The sequence below is a fragment of the Rhincodon typus genome, chromosome 4 (assembly GCF_021869965.1).
Source record: "Rhincodon typus isolate 14 chromosome 4, sRhiTyp1.1, whole genome shotgun sequence".
Lineage (NCBI taxonomy): Eukaryota > Metazoa > Chordata > Chondrichthyes > Orectolobiformes > Rhincodontidae > Rhincodon > Rhincodon typus.
The window spans coordinates 29,862,393-29,879,271 of NC_063335.1; the positions used below are offsets into that span (position 1 = coordinate 29,862,393).

A 16,879-nucleotide genomic window follows, 5' to 3' on the forward strand; every position below is an offset into this window, starting at 1 on the left:
GCTGTGTTCATCCAGCTCTGCATCTTGTTGTCTCGGATTCTCCAGCATCTGCCGTTCCTACTATCTCTGTTACAAGGGTAGGTGGGCAAGCATGGGGGAGATGGTAAATCTAACATGGAATTAGAAAGGACACGGGGAACAGAGTAATGTATGGCCTCAGGTTTGCAGCATTTTGAATATGAGCTGACCCAGGTCTAATTGGTCATGTTTTGGAGTATGGAACTGGCAGCATTAGGATAGCGCTGATATGCGGTCAGCAGTTTAGCTCAAATATGGTCAAAAATAACATGCAGATTGCAAACAGCGTCAGACTGTTGCCAAGGTGGGGTGGGGGGTCTCGAATCAGCAACCAGGGAATGGAGTTTATTGTGGTAAACTAAAATAATAGCTTAAGTCTTTAGAATATTTAATTGGATTAAATTTCTGCTGATCCTGTATTAAGGCCTGACTAGTTAGTAACAGTGGAGGTGTCAAGGGAGTTGGTGACGAAGTAGAGCTGGATATTGTCAGTATATGTGGGAGAACAAATGCCATCCCTTTGGATGATGTCACCAAGAAGAGGGCACATAGATGAGAAACAGCAGACGGTGAAGAACAGAAGTTTGGGGAATGCCAGAGCTAACAGTGCAAGTGCAAGAAGGGAAGTCACTGCAGATAACCCTCTGGCTCTGATTAGATGGATAAAAGAAATTCAACTAGGTAAGTGTAGTCCCACACAGCTGGAGGACAGCGCAGGGGCATTTTAGAAGGATGGGCTGGTGTCAGCCATATCAAAGGCTACAGACAGGTCAATAAGCCTAAGGAGCGACAGTTTTCATTGCCATAATTACATACCTGAAGAGGCAAAAAGTTAGATTGAAATATTAAGCTAGTTGTGGGAAATTTTTTGCTGAAACTCAAAGGCAATTGAGCAAATTCTTATCTATCTGTCATTGATATCAGTAAATCAAATTCATGCAGATAACTTCTCTCACCATCCAGCTTCCTCCTGAAAGTATCCAGTAAATTCATTCCCACTGAAATATGCAACCTATTTTAAAAGCTATCAGTTGTTTGCAATAAACAAATACTTTCTGGCATTTACACTAACTCTATGCTTTAATGATTAGCACTGGTGACTCAGTCTGTGCTTCTCTAATTAACTTGCTAAAATAATCTTATAGAACCTAATCCCCCTATATTGAAAAGGGATAAAGGCATCACTTATATCCTTTATTAGATATTTGGATACCCTCCACTGCTTTACAACCAATGAAGTATTTTAGAAATCTATTCACTGATGCAATGAACTAAATGGAAAATGCAACTTGTACACAGTGTGGTCCCAGAAATATCAATGCAATTATCATCAGAGAATCTGTTTTGGTGACATTAGTTCAAGTACAAACATTAGGCTGGACTTTGGAGAAACTGCTCCCATTTTAAAGTATTCAGCCATATCTCACTGAAGGCTGTACTTGTCCAAAGTAAAAATTTTCAAAACTCTCAGTCTATCATAATAAGGTCATGAACCCAGTTCTGAGGAAGGGTCACTTGATCGAAATGCTAACTTTGATTTCTCTCCACAGATGCTGCCAGACCTGCTGAGCTTTTCCAGCAATTTCTGTTTTTGTTTCTGATTTATAGCATCCACAGTTCTTTTGGTTTTTATTTAGCATTATGAATGTACCTGTACCACACATATGGCAATGCTTCAACAAGATTCTATAGAACCAGCTCAGGTTATTAAGGGATGGTGACAAAAGATGGCCTTAGTAGCTTGGCTCAAGTTCTAGAAAAAATACAATAATAAACAATTCATAACCATCAAATTACTTCTGAAATACAGACTGGCCATTAGCCAGGCTTGTACAATAGGTCTTATAAATAGGAAATGAATAAATAATCGGATAAGCTGCTTTCAGTGGGAGTGTGTGAGCTAGGAATGTTGGTCAGAACATTACTTTCCCCGCCCTTCAAACTGCCATGGAATAATTTTGCCAATTGTTCAAGAAGTCAGGCCTCAGTCTAATATCTCATTGGAAAGGCAACACTTCTGACAATGTAGTATTTGCTAGTGCTGTACCACGGTGGCGGCCTCATCCTTCAACAAACCTCCTGATTTTTAGATGACTATGTTGCAAATTGAGGCAACATACTTTTCCTGTCATTTCAGTGTATTTAGATAGGTAAAGGTAAAGTTGCTATAGCCCTACTGGACCATAGCGGGCTGCTGTCACATCACGTAGAGAGAAAGATGGCTAGTAGTGGTTTAACCTGAGGGCTACCATGCCTCAGGTGAGGGGAAAGGTTGTGAAGGAGGGTCCTCCACGGTAACCTCAGCCAGTGCGGGAATTGAACCCACGCTGTTGGCATCATTCCGCATTGAAAACCAGCCATCCAGCCAACTGACCCCCTTTATTTAAATAATAATACATGAGTAACACATTAATACATCTAAAGGAATTGTAGGAAAACAATGCAAGTCAAAAGCTTGTTAACATTGATCAAAGTACTGCATTTTAATAATACCAATACTAGGAGGGGAAATGGCTCAGGTTTTCCTGTCAAAATAAAAATGAAGCTAATGAGGCTTGCTTCTTTTTATACATAAATTGTACAGTAATTCAGGTGAGGGACAGATGTGTGGTTCAATGCCAGTAACCAAATGGCTGCTGTCAAATTTGCTTGGCTGTCCTTTAGCTTCATGAAAACAGCATCTCACTGTTGACTCATCATTGAAACATTTTGGCATGACGTTGCTGCAACTGCACACTAGATATGAATTAGTCTTGCCACAGAATGTTAAATCTTGTCTAGGCCTATCTTTTAAACTATGTAATTAGTATTAATTCCAAAGTTCAGTCCAGAGGTCATGTAGTTTATATGGGGAATTCCTGGACACTAAAAGTAATATTCTTCAACCAGCTGAGCACAGGAACCAGTAGCATAGCACATAAAAACAAAATCTGAAAGCCAGATTCAGAGCTCACCATCTGGATCCCATATGGGATGAAGCACTCGCAAGGATTTATAGCATCCAGGACAAAGCAACACATTTCATTGGTATCTCACTCACAAACATTTACTCACTCCACCATTGTCACACTGTATAAGCAGTGCGTATTATCTACAAGATATACCGCAGTAATTCACCAATCCTCCTTAGACATCACCTTCCAAACCTACAACCACTTCCATCTAGAAAGATGCATGTATATACAGGATAAATGAGCACGGAAACATGGGGACACCACTACCCTCCAATTTCCCTTCATGTCACACAGCCAAGGTGACTTTGAAACATATTTTCATTCCCTCAGTGTCACCAGGTTAATATCCTGGAACTTCCTCCCTAATGGCATTATCAGTGTGCCTATTCCAAGTGGGCCAGAGCAGTTCGAGAAGGCAGCTCACCATCACCTTCTCAAAGGTAACTAAAGATGGAAATAAATGCTGGCCAGCCATAGATATCTACATGCCATGAGTAAATAAAAACAAACCTTGGACAGATCCACATGAAGAAATCTCTGTCATCCAATAATTTTGACATTTGAAGAGAACAGACAAATAAGCATGACACAAGTTAACGCCTCCATTCATTTTCCAGACTGTCACACATAGGCACCATCAACTTAAACTGTAAACCAAACTATTAATTTTCTTTCTTTGCTGAACCCTCATCCATTGAAGCAAAAGGAGAATCCATCATCAAATGTTAATTACGGCTAATTAACTTTCCTTCACTAAAGGTTATTACAGATCTGGAGTCTCATTCCTTCAGTTTTTAATCATTGTTGGAGATTTTAAAATGTCAAAATCTAAGGTTTTTTTGCTTTCTTTCTTTTTTTCATCGTAATCCAATCCTTCTTTTCTTCTTTGTACCTCTCTTTCTGTACCCACTTTGACATTGAATTCATTCACCTTAGTTTACATCTTCTTCTCAGTCCTTCTGTAGGTGTTACCCCTCTGCATTCTATAATTGTTAGTCTCTTATTTGTCTTTAATTTTGAAAAAGAGTCTACACTCAAAACGTTAATTTTCTATTCTCTCAAGTATAATTACAGTAATCACTTTACAAAGAGAAATCGCAGACCAAATCAACTTTGGGCAGGCAAATTACAATAGTACAGTATCCTAGCCACAAAAGTTAAAGTTAAGAATTTATGAAAACATTACATTTCAATTTGTTGTGATACGATGCTATTTTGTAAAGAAGCTGATTTTGTACATTCTTCAGAAACTTGCATTCATTTCTAATGATATTTGCATTCACTAAGCTTTCCCAAGTCCTATTGGTTTTTAAATGCTTTGATTGGTACATCATTGAAAGTGAGAGAAAATAGAGGCGTAGTGAGGGAACAGGGCACATGGGACCTCGATATGCTCAGTCAGCGTATGGTGTGGTTTACTTCACCAGAATCAGCCTCATTCAGTACTGTTCCAGCTCTATGGTCCTCAAGCCTTCTGATTCATCACATTGGCCATTGGTGTTTGATAGCACAAATGTAGGAGTGAAGACATGGGTAGACACAGTAGCATTGGAAGTAAGTCCTGCTTTCGTTCAAATGCTAGGGAGACCAGCCTAATTATTGAATACAAAGATCATTGAATACCGGATATTGAATACTAGATATTGATTTTGAATGCAAGAATACAAGGGTTATCCAATCTGTGGTCTCAGATTGGGTTCTCAGATGGGATTGGAGGCAGCGAGGTTGGTATCAACTGACGTCACAGCTGGTGTTGGCACCATGTTTCAAGGTCAGTTGGATCTGCATCCTGTGCTCCTGAGCCAGGCTTGCCCTCCTCTCCTGTTTGTTTCAGTTGTGCTGACACGTTATGTTACTGCTGCCTTCATCCATCATGCTGGGGCTCACTGAAGATCCAAAGCAGTCAAGGACATCACTGGAGTCAACACTCACAACAACAGATGGAAGACTCCAGGCCAGCAATGCCTCTTCTTGAAAGTTCTCCTCCAGGTAGTCAGGACAAGGTAATGAGTTCTTTTCCCAGGAACAGGAGGTGGAGACCAGTCCATTTGACTGAACAAATCTGGGCGGGGATTGCGCAAGAGGTCAGCAGCTGTGGGTCACTCTCTCAACCTGGATCTAGTATTGGAAACACAACAATGTCCTTGTTCGGCCTGTTAAGGTGTGAATTCCATATCTTTTTTTTCCTTCTGAGGCGTGTGTGTGGTAATGCAAAAGAGTTGGATTGATTTCTGAGGGAATGACCAGCCAGTGAGTGGGAATGGGCTCAAGCAGCAGTGCTCCTTGTCCTTCTCAAGTCAATGGTAAGATACGTGTGCCTTGTGAGGAAGGGGAAACAGCTGCTTTCAGCTTCTGAGGTCTCATCTCAGGCAATCCAAATGCGGACTATGGTTCCTCAGCCCCTCTGCCAGTGACAGTTACACTTTACAATCTGCAAAGGACAGTCTTGTACCTGTCCAGGAGCCCGTCAACTTCCTGGAACCCTCCTGCAGTCAGGTAACCAAAGGATATCCATCAAGATCATCCCAGGTAGGGGACAGTAGGCTCAGATAGCAATTTCCATCTCAGTTGCAAGCACAGAAGTGGCACATTCTATGAGCACATGTGAAAGAGTTAAGAAGAGAACTTAGCTGCATTTGGGGAAAATGGATAATTTATAGAATCCCTTCAGTGTGGAAGCAGCCAATCACCCCATCAAGTCCACACCAACCCTCTGAAGAACATCCCACCCAGACCCTATCCCTGCATTACCCACTGAAGGGACTATGGGCAATTTAGCATGATCAATCCACCTAACCTGCACATCTTTGGACCATGGGAGGAAACCAGAGCACACAGAGGAAACCCACGCAAACACCGGGAGAACGTGCAAACTCCACACAGACAGTTGCGCAAGGCTGGAATTGAACCCAGGTCCCTGGCAGTGTGAGGCAGCAATGCTAACCACTAAGCCACCATGTTGCCTTGCATATTTACATATCTAGTTGTTAATTTTCCTCTCTGGCCCATGCTTCAAAAAATCTTTCATTCACTGCTTCTGTTGCTCATTCTAATTGCCCTGTAAATTTGCACTTGCACCTTTCCTCTTTCAATGGGTGAGAGATCATGGGCTGAGTGTGCTTATTCAGCCATAACAGTGGGGACACTGAACACCTGGGTGTTGGGCAATGAAGTGCTAAATGGAAGATGCTACAGCAGGGCTGCATAAAGCTAAGGCTTTCATAGAATCCTTTGAAAATGGTGCTAGAGATTGAGATGGCCCAACATCTGGTGGGTGCACCTCATTTCCCGATGTCCCTGGCCCTTGGGGTTCTTTATCAGTTCTCACCTGACAGCTGTTCCTCTACAGCCTCATTATTGGAGAAAGCATTATGTTTACCAATGTCTGCACTGCAACAGTGGATTACAGATCACCAAGATAGATGGCAGCCTCAGCGAGCATTCTGAAGGGTTCCATCTGATTGGTCAAGGCACCCGGCTTGCATCTTCAAAAGGTCAATGAACTGCTCACTGGTCATATTGGATTGTTCATGATAGGGGCTATACCTCTCCTCTGCAACCATGCCTGTAATCCCTTAGGACTGATGTCTTTAGTAGGTTAGCCTTGTTTCTCGGTATCCCTATGGTGTGGAGGTGGGACACTGGAAAGTCTGTGGGAGCTGGGTCTGCTGGAGTATGAAGCTGTCATGGCTGCTTCCCAGGATCTGTGCAAACACCTGAAAAATCTGATTTGTGCTCAGAGTGAGTGGAAGCTCTTTAGGTTGAGTAGGATTCTCCCCATCTGTGGAAGATTTGATGGCCATATAATGCAGTTAATGACACTCTGCACCTGGGGAAGGCCTGAAGTGCTCTAAATCTGATTGATCTTTCCCCCTGATGAAGAAGATGATTGTAGAATCGACATCACTAACCCACTTGAACATGGTATTAGTCACATCCTTGATTCACCAATAAGGTACAGGATGAAATGTCCCACACATACCTTCAGTGGATCCCTGAAAGATCCTTTGATATAAAAGTTGAGCCACAGTGATTTTTAGGGCTACTATTATTGAGTATCCACCAAAACCCCTGGAACTGAGCTCACCCTGCAATGTGGTGGTAGATATCAGTTTTGTTAGCTTTTGTTAATCTCTCCAGTTTTCTAGGATTTAGTACTTGTTTGTACCACAAGGTTAATTATTGTGAATATTGATCAACAGAGAGGTAGCTTGCTGAAGATTTTTATCTTGCACCCATCAGAACAAATGCAAGAGTGCCTAATTTCAAATAGTCGCAACAACTCTAACTATAGAGTCATAGAATCATACAGCATGGAATCAGATACTTCGGTCCAGCCAGTCCATGCCGAACATAATCCTAAACTAAACTAGTCCCACCTGCCTGCTCCTGGCCCATATCCCTCCAAACTTTTCCTATTCATGTACTTATCCAAATGTCTTTTAAATATTGTAATTGTACCCACATCCACCACTTCATTAGGAAGCTCACACAACAGAAAAGAGTGCCGATTGGTCGGAAAGTTTAGTCCAATTGGCCAAGGCAGTACCATGGAAACACAGAAACTTAGAAAATAGGAGCAGGAGTAGGCCATTAGGTCCTTTGAGCCTGCTCTGCCATTCATTATGATCACACCTGATCATCTAACTCAATAGCTTGTTCCTGCTTTCTCCCCCATATTCTTTGATCTCTTTACCTCCAAATGTTGTATCAAACTCCTTTTTGAAATCATACAACATTATGGCCTCTACTGCTTTATGTGGTAGTGAATTCCACAGGTACACCTCTCTCTGGGTGAAGATGTTTCTCCTCACCTAACTCTTAAATCATTTACTCCATATCCTTAGAATGTGACTTCTGGTTCTGGATTGCCTCAACATTGTGAACATCCTTCTTGCATTTACCCTGCCTGGTCCTGTTAGAAATTTATAGGTTTCTGTGAGATCCCTCCTCATTCTTCTAAACTCCAGTGAATACAATCCTAACCAAAGTAATCTCTCAGTATACATCAGCCCCATCATCCCAGGAATCAGTCTGGTAAACTTTAGCTGCACTTCCTCTATAACAAGATTATCCTTCCTCAGATAAGGAGGCCAAACTGCACAAAATACTGCAGGTGTGGTCTCACTAAGGTTTTATAATTGTAGCAATACATTCTTGCTCCTGTACTCAAATCCTCTCACTGCAAAGGTCAACATACCACTTACTTTCTTGACCATCTGCTGCACCTGCATTCTTAAAACATGGATAAAACAATTGATAATCATAGATTAAACGATGTGGAAACATAAGCTGTAAAAGCCCCTGGGTAATTGAAAATAAGGTCAGTGGCTTGAACATTTTAATTTATTTGCAGGGAATTTGTTCCTGTGCATGATTGTAAGTGACTTCTAGCAAACACCAATGAGCTGTCTTGAGAACTTGGTTGATTATCTTGAATTGGAAGTATATCCATAAAGACACTCAGGGTTGTTCAGCAGTGCTGTCCCATAATACCTAACAGAAGGTATTTGTTTTGGGTTTTGTGAGCTTGGAATGTACTCTGCTTATCAGGGAACATGCTGTTTGATTCAATCAGTCAGTCATTGGGAGTTAATGTCCACGTGCCTAGCATCATATTTGCACTGAAATTTATACATGAGCTTACTTCATTGTGAAATAGGTACATTTTGGACTGAGGCCAGCATCCTGGGAGTGGGAAATACCAATGTGAAGCCATTGTATAGTAGCAGCATGAAATGTCTTATTTAACTTGTTCAAACATATTAAATTTTTTATCTTTCCAGGGCAATTTGAAGTAGACCAGGAGTGTGATATACAGTAAAGAATACAAGTCTAAAAGGGTTGTAAGAACACTGGGTGTTTATCTGTAGAAATTATGTTTGTAGCTTAATAAAGTAACTAATAAGACATACAGGACATGAGCTTTATTAATAATGATGTAGAGTTCAAGAACAAAAAATAGTGGTGAAGCATTAAATAACATTGGTACAGTCACAACTTGAGTATTGTGTCCAATTCTGAGCACGACTCCTTAGGGAGAACGTGAAGACAATAGAAAGCGTGCATAAAAGCAACACAAGAATGGGTCTGAGGATGAGAGACTTTAGTTACCTAGGTATGGTGGATGAGCTGGGACTGTTCTCAGCAGCATGATGACTAGGGACCTGGGTTCAATTCCACCCTGAGGTGACTGTGTATGTGGAGTTTGCATTTCTCCCCATGTCTCTGTGGGTTTGCTTTGGTTTCCTTGCACAGTCCAAAGATGTGCAGGTTAGGTGGATTAGCCATGCTAAATCATCCACAGCATCCAGGGATGTACAGGCTAGGTCGATTAGCCAGGGGAAATGCAGGGCTATAGGAATAGGGTAGGGGTGTGGGTCTGGGTGGCATACTCTTCAAAGGGTCACTGTGGACTTGATGGGCCGAATGACCTGATTCCACACAATTGGGATTCTATGATTCTCCTTACAGAAGAAAATATTGAAAGGAGATTTGGTACAGATAAGCAAATTCAGGTCAGAGTAGGTATGAAGACATTGTTTTGATTAGAGTAATAATTGAGAAAGCACTGACTTAAGTGTGCAATTTGGCGTTCTTATCTGAGCAAAGAAAATCTTGTTATAGACGAAGTGCAGCTAAGGTTTACCAGACTGATTCCTAACAAAAGGTGACACAAGGGTAATTTTTTTTCAATGCAGCCAGTGCTTTGGGTCTGGAGAGCTCTGCCTGAAAGGTGCTGGTGCAGATTCCAGGGTTGTTGTCAAAAATTGCATAATTATCTGCAGAACAAAAAAGATTTCAGACTACAAGAGAAAGGGTAATAAAGGTATAAGGATTAGGTGAGCTAATGTTTGGAGAGGGCAGGGACAGGGCCTGTGAATGGCCTCCTTCTGTGCTGTAACCATTCTGAGATTACTATGTTCTGGCAAGGTAGGTTAAGAAAATGACTAAGAAGACAATAATATAAAACAAAGAATTGCTGGTGCTGGAAATTTGAAACGAAAACAGAAAATGGTGGAGAAACTCAGCAGGTCTGGCAGCATCTGTGGAGTGAGAAAAACAGAGTTAACGTGGAACATTGGAACGGAGGGTCCCGGACTCGAATCTTTACCTCTGTTTCTCTCTCCACAGATGCTGCCAGACCTGCTGAATTTCTTCACCAGTTTCTGCGATTGATAAGATATGGGACATGGACTTTTTCAATAGAGGCATCGAGTTCAAAATCCCAAAGTCATAGTGAACCTTTAAATGACATTGGTCCAGCCATTCTGTGATTCCAGTGTTCCAAATTATCCCCATCAATGATTAAGAAAGTGAAGTCGACACGTCTTTCGTGGAGTTCACTGGAAAGTGCATTGGAGAGAGATGCAGGACGGCAGTTTGGCAACAACTTGGTAATCATTACTGGGCAAAATGAAAAATGTTCGGCATAAAACTATGTATTGGAAATAATAAACAGGAAAAGCATATTGAGAAAAGGCATATCAGCCACGTGCTGTAAAACTCTGGAGCTTCAATGATACGGAGATTATATTTTATGCTGAAATGATTGCCTGTACAAACTAAACTGTAAATGTGATTCCTAAAGAGTGGCTGCCCGGGTAGATTTAATTTTCAGAAACCAACCCACTGGAATTGTGAGTGATTCACAGACCAACTCGTCGGAAAGGAATGGGGTCGTTTTTGTTCGGCTTTAAAAGAAAAAGATTCAAAACGTACCGAAAGTCATCCGACAGTTCCAGTCGGGCAGAGTTCAAGTAAAGCTGTGGGAGATCTTCCAAGGTATGTTCACCAAACTGGTTTAAACTACTGTCATCTTTAACTACGTGAGGAGACCACTCCTCAAAGGTACTCTGTTTTTGTTTTGAGAGAACATAACTGGCCGTGCAGCAACATGCCGCGAAATTCGTTAGGGTGCATAATTCATTCAGAATATAATTTCCTTCTGCACAAAAGCTTTTCATGAGAAGTTGTTGTCTCTTTGTAAATACGTTCCTAAAAACCAAGAAGGGGAAGCAGCCTCGGCATCAGTGGAAACGAAGTAAATCCAGTTAGCTCAGGGAGAATTGGCTGGGGCTATACATTTCAGGACCTTGGACAGCTCTCTGCCGTTGCTTTGCTCTGCAAACCAGTCTCACTTCATTCCGCAACCCAAACCCGCACAACCCCGCCAGAGCCTGGATTCTGAGGACAGGAAATCTCCAAGCCCACCCGGGCCTAATAGCCCCGAGCAAACTCCAATTCCGTTACAACTCTATTTCCTCTCAAAATCCAGTTTCAATAGCACGAACTCCCTATAATATTCCTCAAAATGAACCCCAAAGGTTTTGAAATGGACGACAATCTGGTCAGAAACAAAAACAGAAGTTGCTGGAAAAGCTCAACAGGTCTGGCAGCATCTGTGGAGAGAAACGTTTCGAATAGGGTGACCCTTCTTCAGAACTGGATAATCTGGGCAGCACGCATCATTCTCACCCTTCACTCTGCTTGCTGTTCTGATGATAGTCACGACTAGCACCTTAACCTGTTTCCACTTGCGGTTGGGCTAATCCTAGACAGGAGCCCGCTACAGCCGCCCCAGTGACTCCAGGTTGGGGGTGGGTGGGTGCTGGTTCTCTACATAAAGCCTTGGGTTTCACGTTTACCGATTGCTAGGGAGCGGAGCCCCCCACCCCGCGGTTTGTGTGTGTGTGTGTGTGTTTGTGTGCGCGGTCTATGGCCTCCTCCCCCTCACTTTTCATTCATAAATGTGCCGGCACCATGCTCCAATGTTCTGCGTCATTAACCAGGCTACAGACGTGATATCTAAAGCTGAGAAGCAAGTATAAAAGTACAGGAATCAGTCTGTAACCCCCAAACAACTTCTTACCGGCTTGCAATCTCATCTGCAGGGAGCGAGGCTGCAGCACTGACCAGAACTTATCCGCTGTCGTTAAGAAGTTACACGGTATGTATTCCTTATCCACTCTCTATCCTTCTTGCAGCGACTAACCATTTGTTCCTTAAAAACAAAATGTAATCTGAAGTTGACTCTTATACTGCCTTGAGGTGGGATGATTATTGGAATCGATTAAGGTTTTCCTTTAAAAAGAAAATGATGCGAGGAAAATCTCGAGAGAATTTTTGGCATTTTCTATTCGGAACACAGCGTGTCTCTAATATTTTCTGTGTGTAGATTTTGCTCTCAATAAACTCGATTCCTGTTGTGTCAACAAGACTGAGGCTGCCCTGTGTAATTTATTGCCCTTTACACTGGATTACAGAGGCAACTGGCTTTTGAAAAGGAAAATAAAACAAAGAAAACGTTTACAAACCGGTTCAGATAATGAATTTGTAAAAGGAAGTTTTTTTTAGATGTAAAGACTTGGCCATGCAGGATGCGTGTGTGTGTCATTTCTTGTTCATTTTATGCTTACATTTCCGTATTTATCACGCGGAAATGAGTCGCCACTTCACTCTGTTTAATTTGGTGTCAATGATATCAGCTCCTGAAATGATGGCCAAAGTCAAATAGGAAAGTGAGAAGTCAAACATTGCTCGTTTTGAGAAACGTTTTCACGCCGAGTGCTGATAGTGCTTTGATCTCAGAGTGAAGTGATCCCCTCAACCATCCGTTACCCACTACCTCAAAGGAAGGCAAACGAAATATTCTCCAACTCTGCCCAGGGGTTGCATAAATGCGACAGGAGCTGAGGATTTGGTGCAGTTTTAGGATTTAGTTGCAGTTTTAGGATTTGGTGCAGCTTTAGGATTTGGTTGCAGTTTTAATCTGCTTCTGTCTTGCAGATTCCCAGCTGATTATCATGAAGACCCAGTTGTTGTTCTGCACAGTTATCCTGCTCGTTCCCTTCTTCCGCAGTGGGGACTGCCGAGCCCTGGACAGCTCCACACCAACCAGAAACCGCCCGGATCCCCAGGCACCACTCCAACAGTCCCTTGGCCCATTCTGGATCCGCAATGGGGAGGAATACCTCATGCTTCCGCGGAAAGATTCCAAGGATAGCAGCGGGGTCTCTCCTACCCGGTGGCAGATGGTCCTTTCTGAGGCGCCTTTCTCGGCGCAGCTTCAACACATTCTGCGGGAGCCAGTCGGAGACTTGGAGCAAGTTAGCAGCAGGTACCAGGCTGAAAGGGATGAGATGCTAGACAGAGGGAAGAGGCTAGACGACCCTCCCACTTCTCTGGATCTAACATTCCACCTTCTCCGGGAAGTGCTGGAGATGGCCAGAGCTGAACAAATGGAGCAACAGGCGCACAGCAACCGCAAAATAATGGAGCTCATCGGCTAAGAGGGAGACGACCCCACCAAGAGCATCAATCCTAGCGCTGCTCTGACACTAGTGTTTATTTTTATAGCGCTAAACTGTTTAAGTGTGCATTTCAACCAACCTTACTACTGTAGCTGACAGTTCATTGTAGAATTGTAGTTAATAAACACATCGGTGTCCAATCATTTTTCCTTGTGTAAGAGAATGTCTAATATTTATATTTTTAATAAAAGCTGCTTTATGCTTTATTGTGGAGCCAATGTCCTGTTCAACCAATGTCCTGTTCAATTCAGCTTCACATAACAGAGGGAACTGATCGCAGAGACACCAGGCGCGGAAACCCTGAATAAAGATTACGTGATGCTGAAGTGATCCGTTTGATACATTTTTGCGCCGAATCAACGGCCGTAGCCACAAGAAAGCATTCATTCAGTTCATTCATCCTGAAACCCCCACGCAGCCCTGGGAAGGCTGTCCAGCCAATCGCACGCCCCACGTTTTGTCAGAAGGCGACCCCCATCTCCCCCCAACCCCACCGACCTCCTTTCCCCATCCCCCAGCCCACTGCCCAACATCTGCCGCTCACTAGCACCAGGGCTCCGGTTAAAGATGACGATTGAAAGAGTTAACATTTGCCGAGTTCGAGGTGAAATGATTGGAGACTGCCCCATCACAAAGTCTGGGCAGGTATTTCCAATCAGAATTAAACAATCCCTCAGCCACCCAAAGCGCAAAGAGCCCAAAACAATTATCCAACTTGAGTAGGAGACCAGACGTCAGCTTTGTAATTAGTTCTCGCTGTTCTTTTGGAAGGGTTCAGCTGCTTGCTTGGATGTGGTGTTTTCTCTCTCTCTCTCCCTCCCTCTCTATTTGGCCAGGGAGTTTAACCAGGAGAAGGAGAACACGTGGCGAGCCCCCTCTCCTGCCTTAGCCCCACCGCCGCTTGCATCTTCGCTTTGGGCTGCAGCGCAGTTTTCAGAACCAATCTGGAAGAGGGAGACACAAAGATGTTCTTACTTTAATGGCCATGAAAAGGTCTCCTGGAATCTTGCAGTTTGATCTCCCCTTCAACCCAACCACCACCACCAACCGCCCACCCCGCCCCCATCCCCAATCCACACCATCCCCTGTGCTCTGGGATCTGACCGGGCAATGCAGTAACCCTCAGAGCCAGAGCCACCGGAGGATGCAGGATCCGGGATCCGGGCTAAAGGATGCTTTTGGCCGCGTTTCACTCGCTTCTGCTCTGGAGCTAAAACAGCGCTGGCTCATTTCTACCAGAGCTACTGTGCATTTGTAACAACGTTAACATTAAAACAAAAGGGCGGCGGATGCTGGAAATCTGAAACAAAAACAGAAATTGCTGGAGAAACGCAGCAGGTCTGGAGAGAAAAACAAAATTAATGCTTAGAGTCCAGTGACCCTTTTCTCAGAAAGTCGTATCAGACCCGAAACGTTAACTCTCTCCCTTCTCTTTACAGATGCTGCCGAGTTTCTCTTGCATTTTCTGTTTGTATCCAACATGTCCATGTCTGTCATAAAGTGGACAATTACAAAATCCCCTCCTGTGGAAAACAGACATTTGGTAGAGACTTGAACGTGCATTTCAATAATCCGTCAAGTCAATTCCCTGCTTTGATTTTCCTCGAAATCCAGATTTAAGACATGACGTGCCAGGCAGCAGCAGAGGAACAGTAAAGTTGGCGTTTCGGCTCAGGACCCTTCAGAAATGATTTCTGAAGAAGGGTCCCGAGCCGAAACGCCAACTTTCCTGCTCCTCTGATGCTGCCCGGCCTGCTGCGTTCCTCCAGCTCCACACTGATCTCTGACTCCAGCATCTGCAGTCTTGCTAACACTTAAGACATAACGTTCTTCGATTCCTACTTCAATTTCTACAGCTGTTCACACCTTCCCAATACAGAAAGGGTCTCGTCCTAATCTGCAGGAACGTCACACGAAATAAAGTTATATTTTCAAAGCGTCGAGGTGCATTTTCCTCCCTGAGTGAGCGAACAGGCTTCAGCTAAATAAAACAACAAGGTGGGTGATAACCTTGAAGACTGGAATTCTAGAGACTAGCTTCAACCATCACCGGATTACAATGTTATTTGTTAGGGTGATTAGCTCCCCACAGAACTAAGAAATAGTACAGAACAGAAACTGGCTATTTGGCTCACAATGGCTGCTTTGTCTCTTTTCAGTCAATCCCATTCCTCGGTTTATCTCATGCCATACACTTTAAATCCCCCTTTCAGGACTATTATTTACTTAGCTAGTGCAATCCAAATCCTAATCACCCATTGGGACAAACCAAATGCCTCAAACCTGTGCGCTTGGCTTAGTCACTGAAACGATTCATTGTCTTCTCTGATCCTTCCTGAAGCCTTCATCATTCCAAGAACTTCCATCGAATTTCTTCTTAGTTTTTCCTTGACTCGGGAGACATGCCCAGTTTCTCCAGTCATCCCAGAATTATGCCAATGATTTTACTCTGCACTAAACCTTCACAAAGTCGTCACATCCTTTCCACAATGTAGCATCCGAATTGAATGCAGTACACCAGCTGGGACTGAGCTGGTTCACATAAGATAGCAATATAGGAACAGGAGCAGGCCATTCAGCCCCTTGAGCCTGTTCCACCATTATGTGGTTTAACCCCATATACCTGTTTTCGATCATATCCCTTAATACCCTTGTTTAACAAAAGATATCTATCTCAGATTTGAAATTATCAACTGATTCTGCATCAAGTGCAGTTCCAAACCTCTACCACCCTATGTGTAGAAATGCTTCCTAACATCTCTTCTAAACGGTCTGTCCCTAATTCTCAGACTATGCCCCTAGTTCTAGAATCCTTAATCAATGGAAATAGTTTATCCACATTCCTGCCTTCTGTGCTCAATGAGGTTGAATTTAATTGCAACTAAAAATAAGCAAGAACAAGGATCTGGAGGCTGTTAATTACATTGCAGGGACTGCACATCATGCAGCCCTGCCCAGCTCATACTGGTTAACATTCGAATCATTCCATTTAATGTCCAGCTTGGGCGAACAATGCTATTGACTCATCAGCAGGGAATCAACATGGTGACTAGTCAGTAGCAATGAAAGGTAACATGTATGTCCGAGAGGGGAGGTGCGTAATGGCTAAAGTGGATCTGACAGTCAGGCAGAAAGTAAAGCTAGTTAGAGACAAAACAAAACTGCAGATGCTGGAATCCAAGGTTAAACAAACAGGAGGCTGGAAGAACACAGCAGGCCAGGCAGCATCTAGACAAAAGGAGAAGTCAATGTTTCGGATATTACCCTTCTTCAGGACTGCATCCTCCAGATGCTGCCTGGCCTGCTGTGTTCTTCCAGCCTTCAGGAAGTAAAGCTGCCCTAGGAAGGGAGTGAAAAAAAATTGTTAGAGAAACTCAGCGGGTCTGGCAGCTTCTGTGGAGAGAGAATGCTGAGGAAGTGTCACTGGAATTGAAACATTTACTCTGTTTCTCTCTCCACAGATACTGCCAGACCTGCCTAGGTTCTCCAGCAATTTTGGTTTTTGTTTCAGATTTGCAGCATCTGCAGTTCTTTAGTGTATTCTGGGAAGGGAGTGATTCCCTGTAAAAGTGCACACTGGTTGTGACAGACCAG

General features: G+C 43.2%; 2 protein-coding genes across 2 annotated transcripts in view; one reads left to right on the plus strand and one right to left on the minus strand.

The window, feature by feature from the left end:
• Positions 1–12,778: 12,778 nt before the first annotated feature.
• LOC109936883 (corticoliberin-1-like) lies at positions 12,779–13,347 on the plus strand. The gene has a single exon (XM_020535492.2). It carries the CDS (start codon positions 12,779–12,781, stop codon positions 13,262–13,264), a length of 486 nt encoding a protein of 161 aa, XP_020391081.2. The 3' UTR covers positions 13,265–13,347.
• A 783-nt stretch (positions 13,348–14,130) lies between these two features.
• The window catches only part of LOC109936882 (tripartite motif-containing protein 55-like), a 97,681-nt gene continuing 94,932 nt past the window's right edge, over positions 14,131–16,879 (minus strand). Inside the window, exon 9 of the mRNA XM_020535491.2 lies at positions 14,131–14,229. Within this exon, the coding sequence (XP_020391080.1) occupies positions 14,219–14,229 (11 nt within the window). The 3' untranslated portion in view covers positions 14,131–14,218. The remainder of the gene's footprint in view (positions 14,230–16,879) is intronic.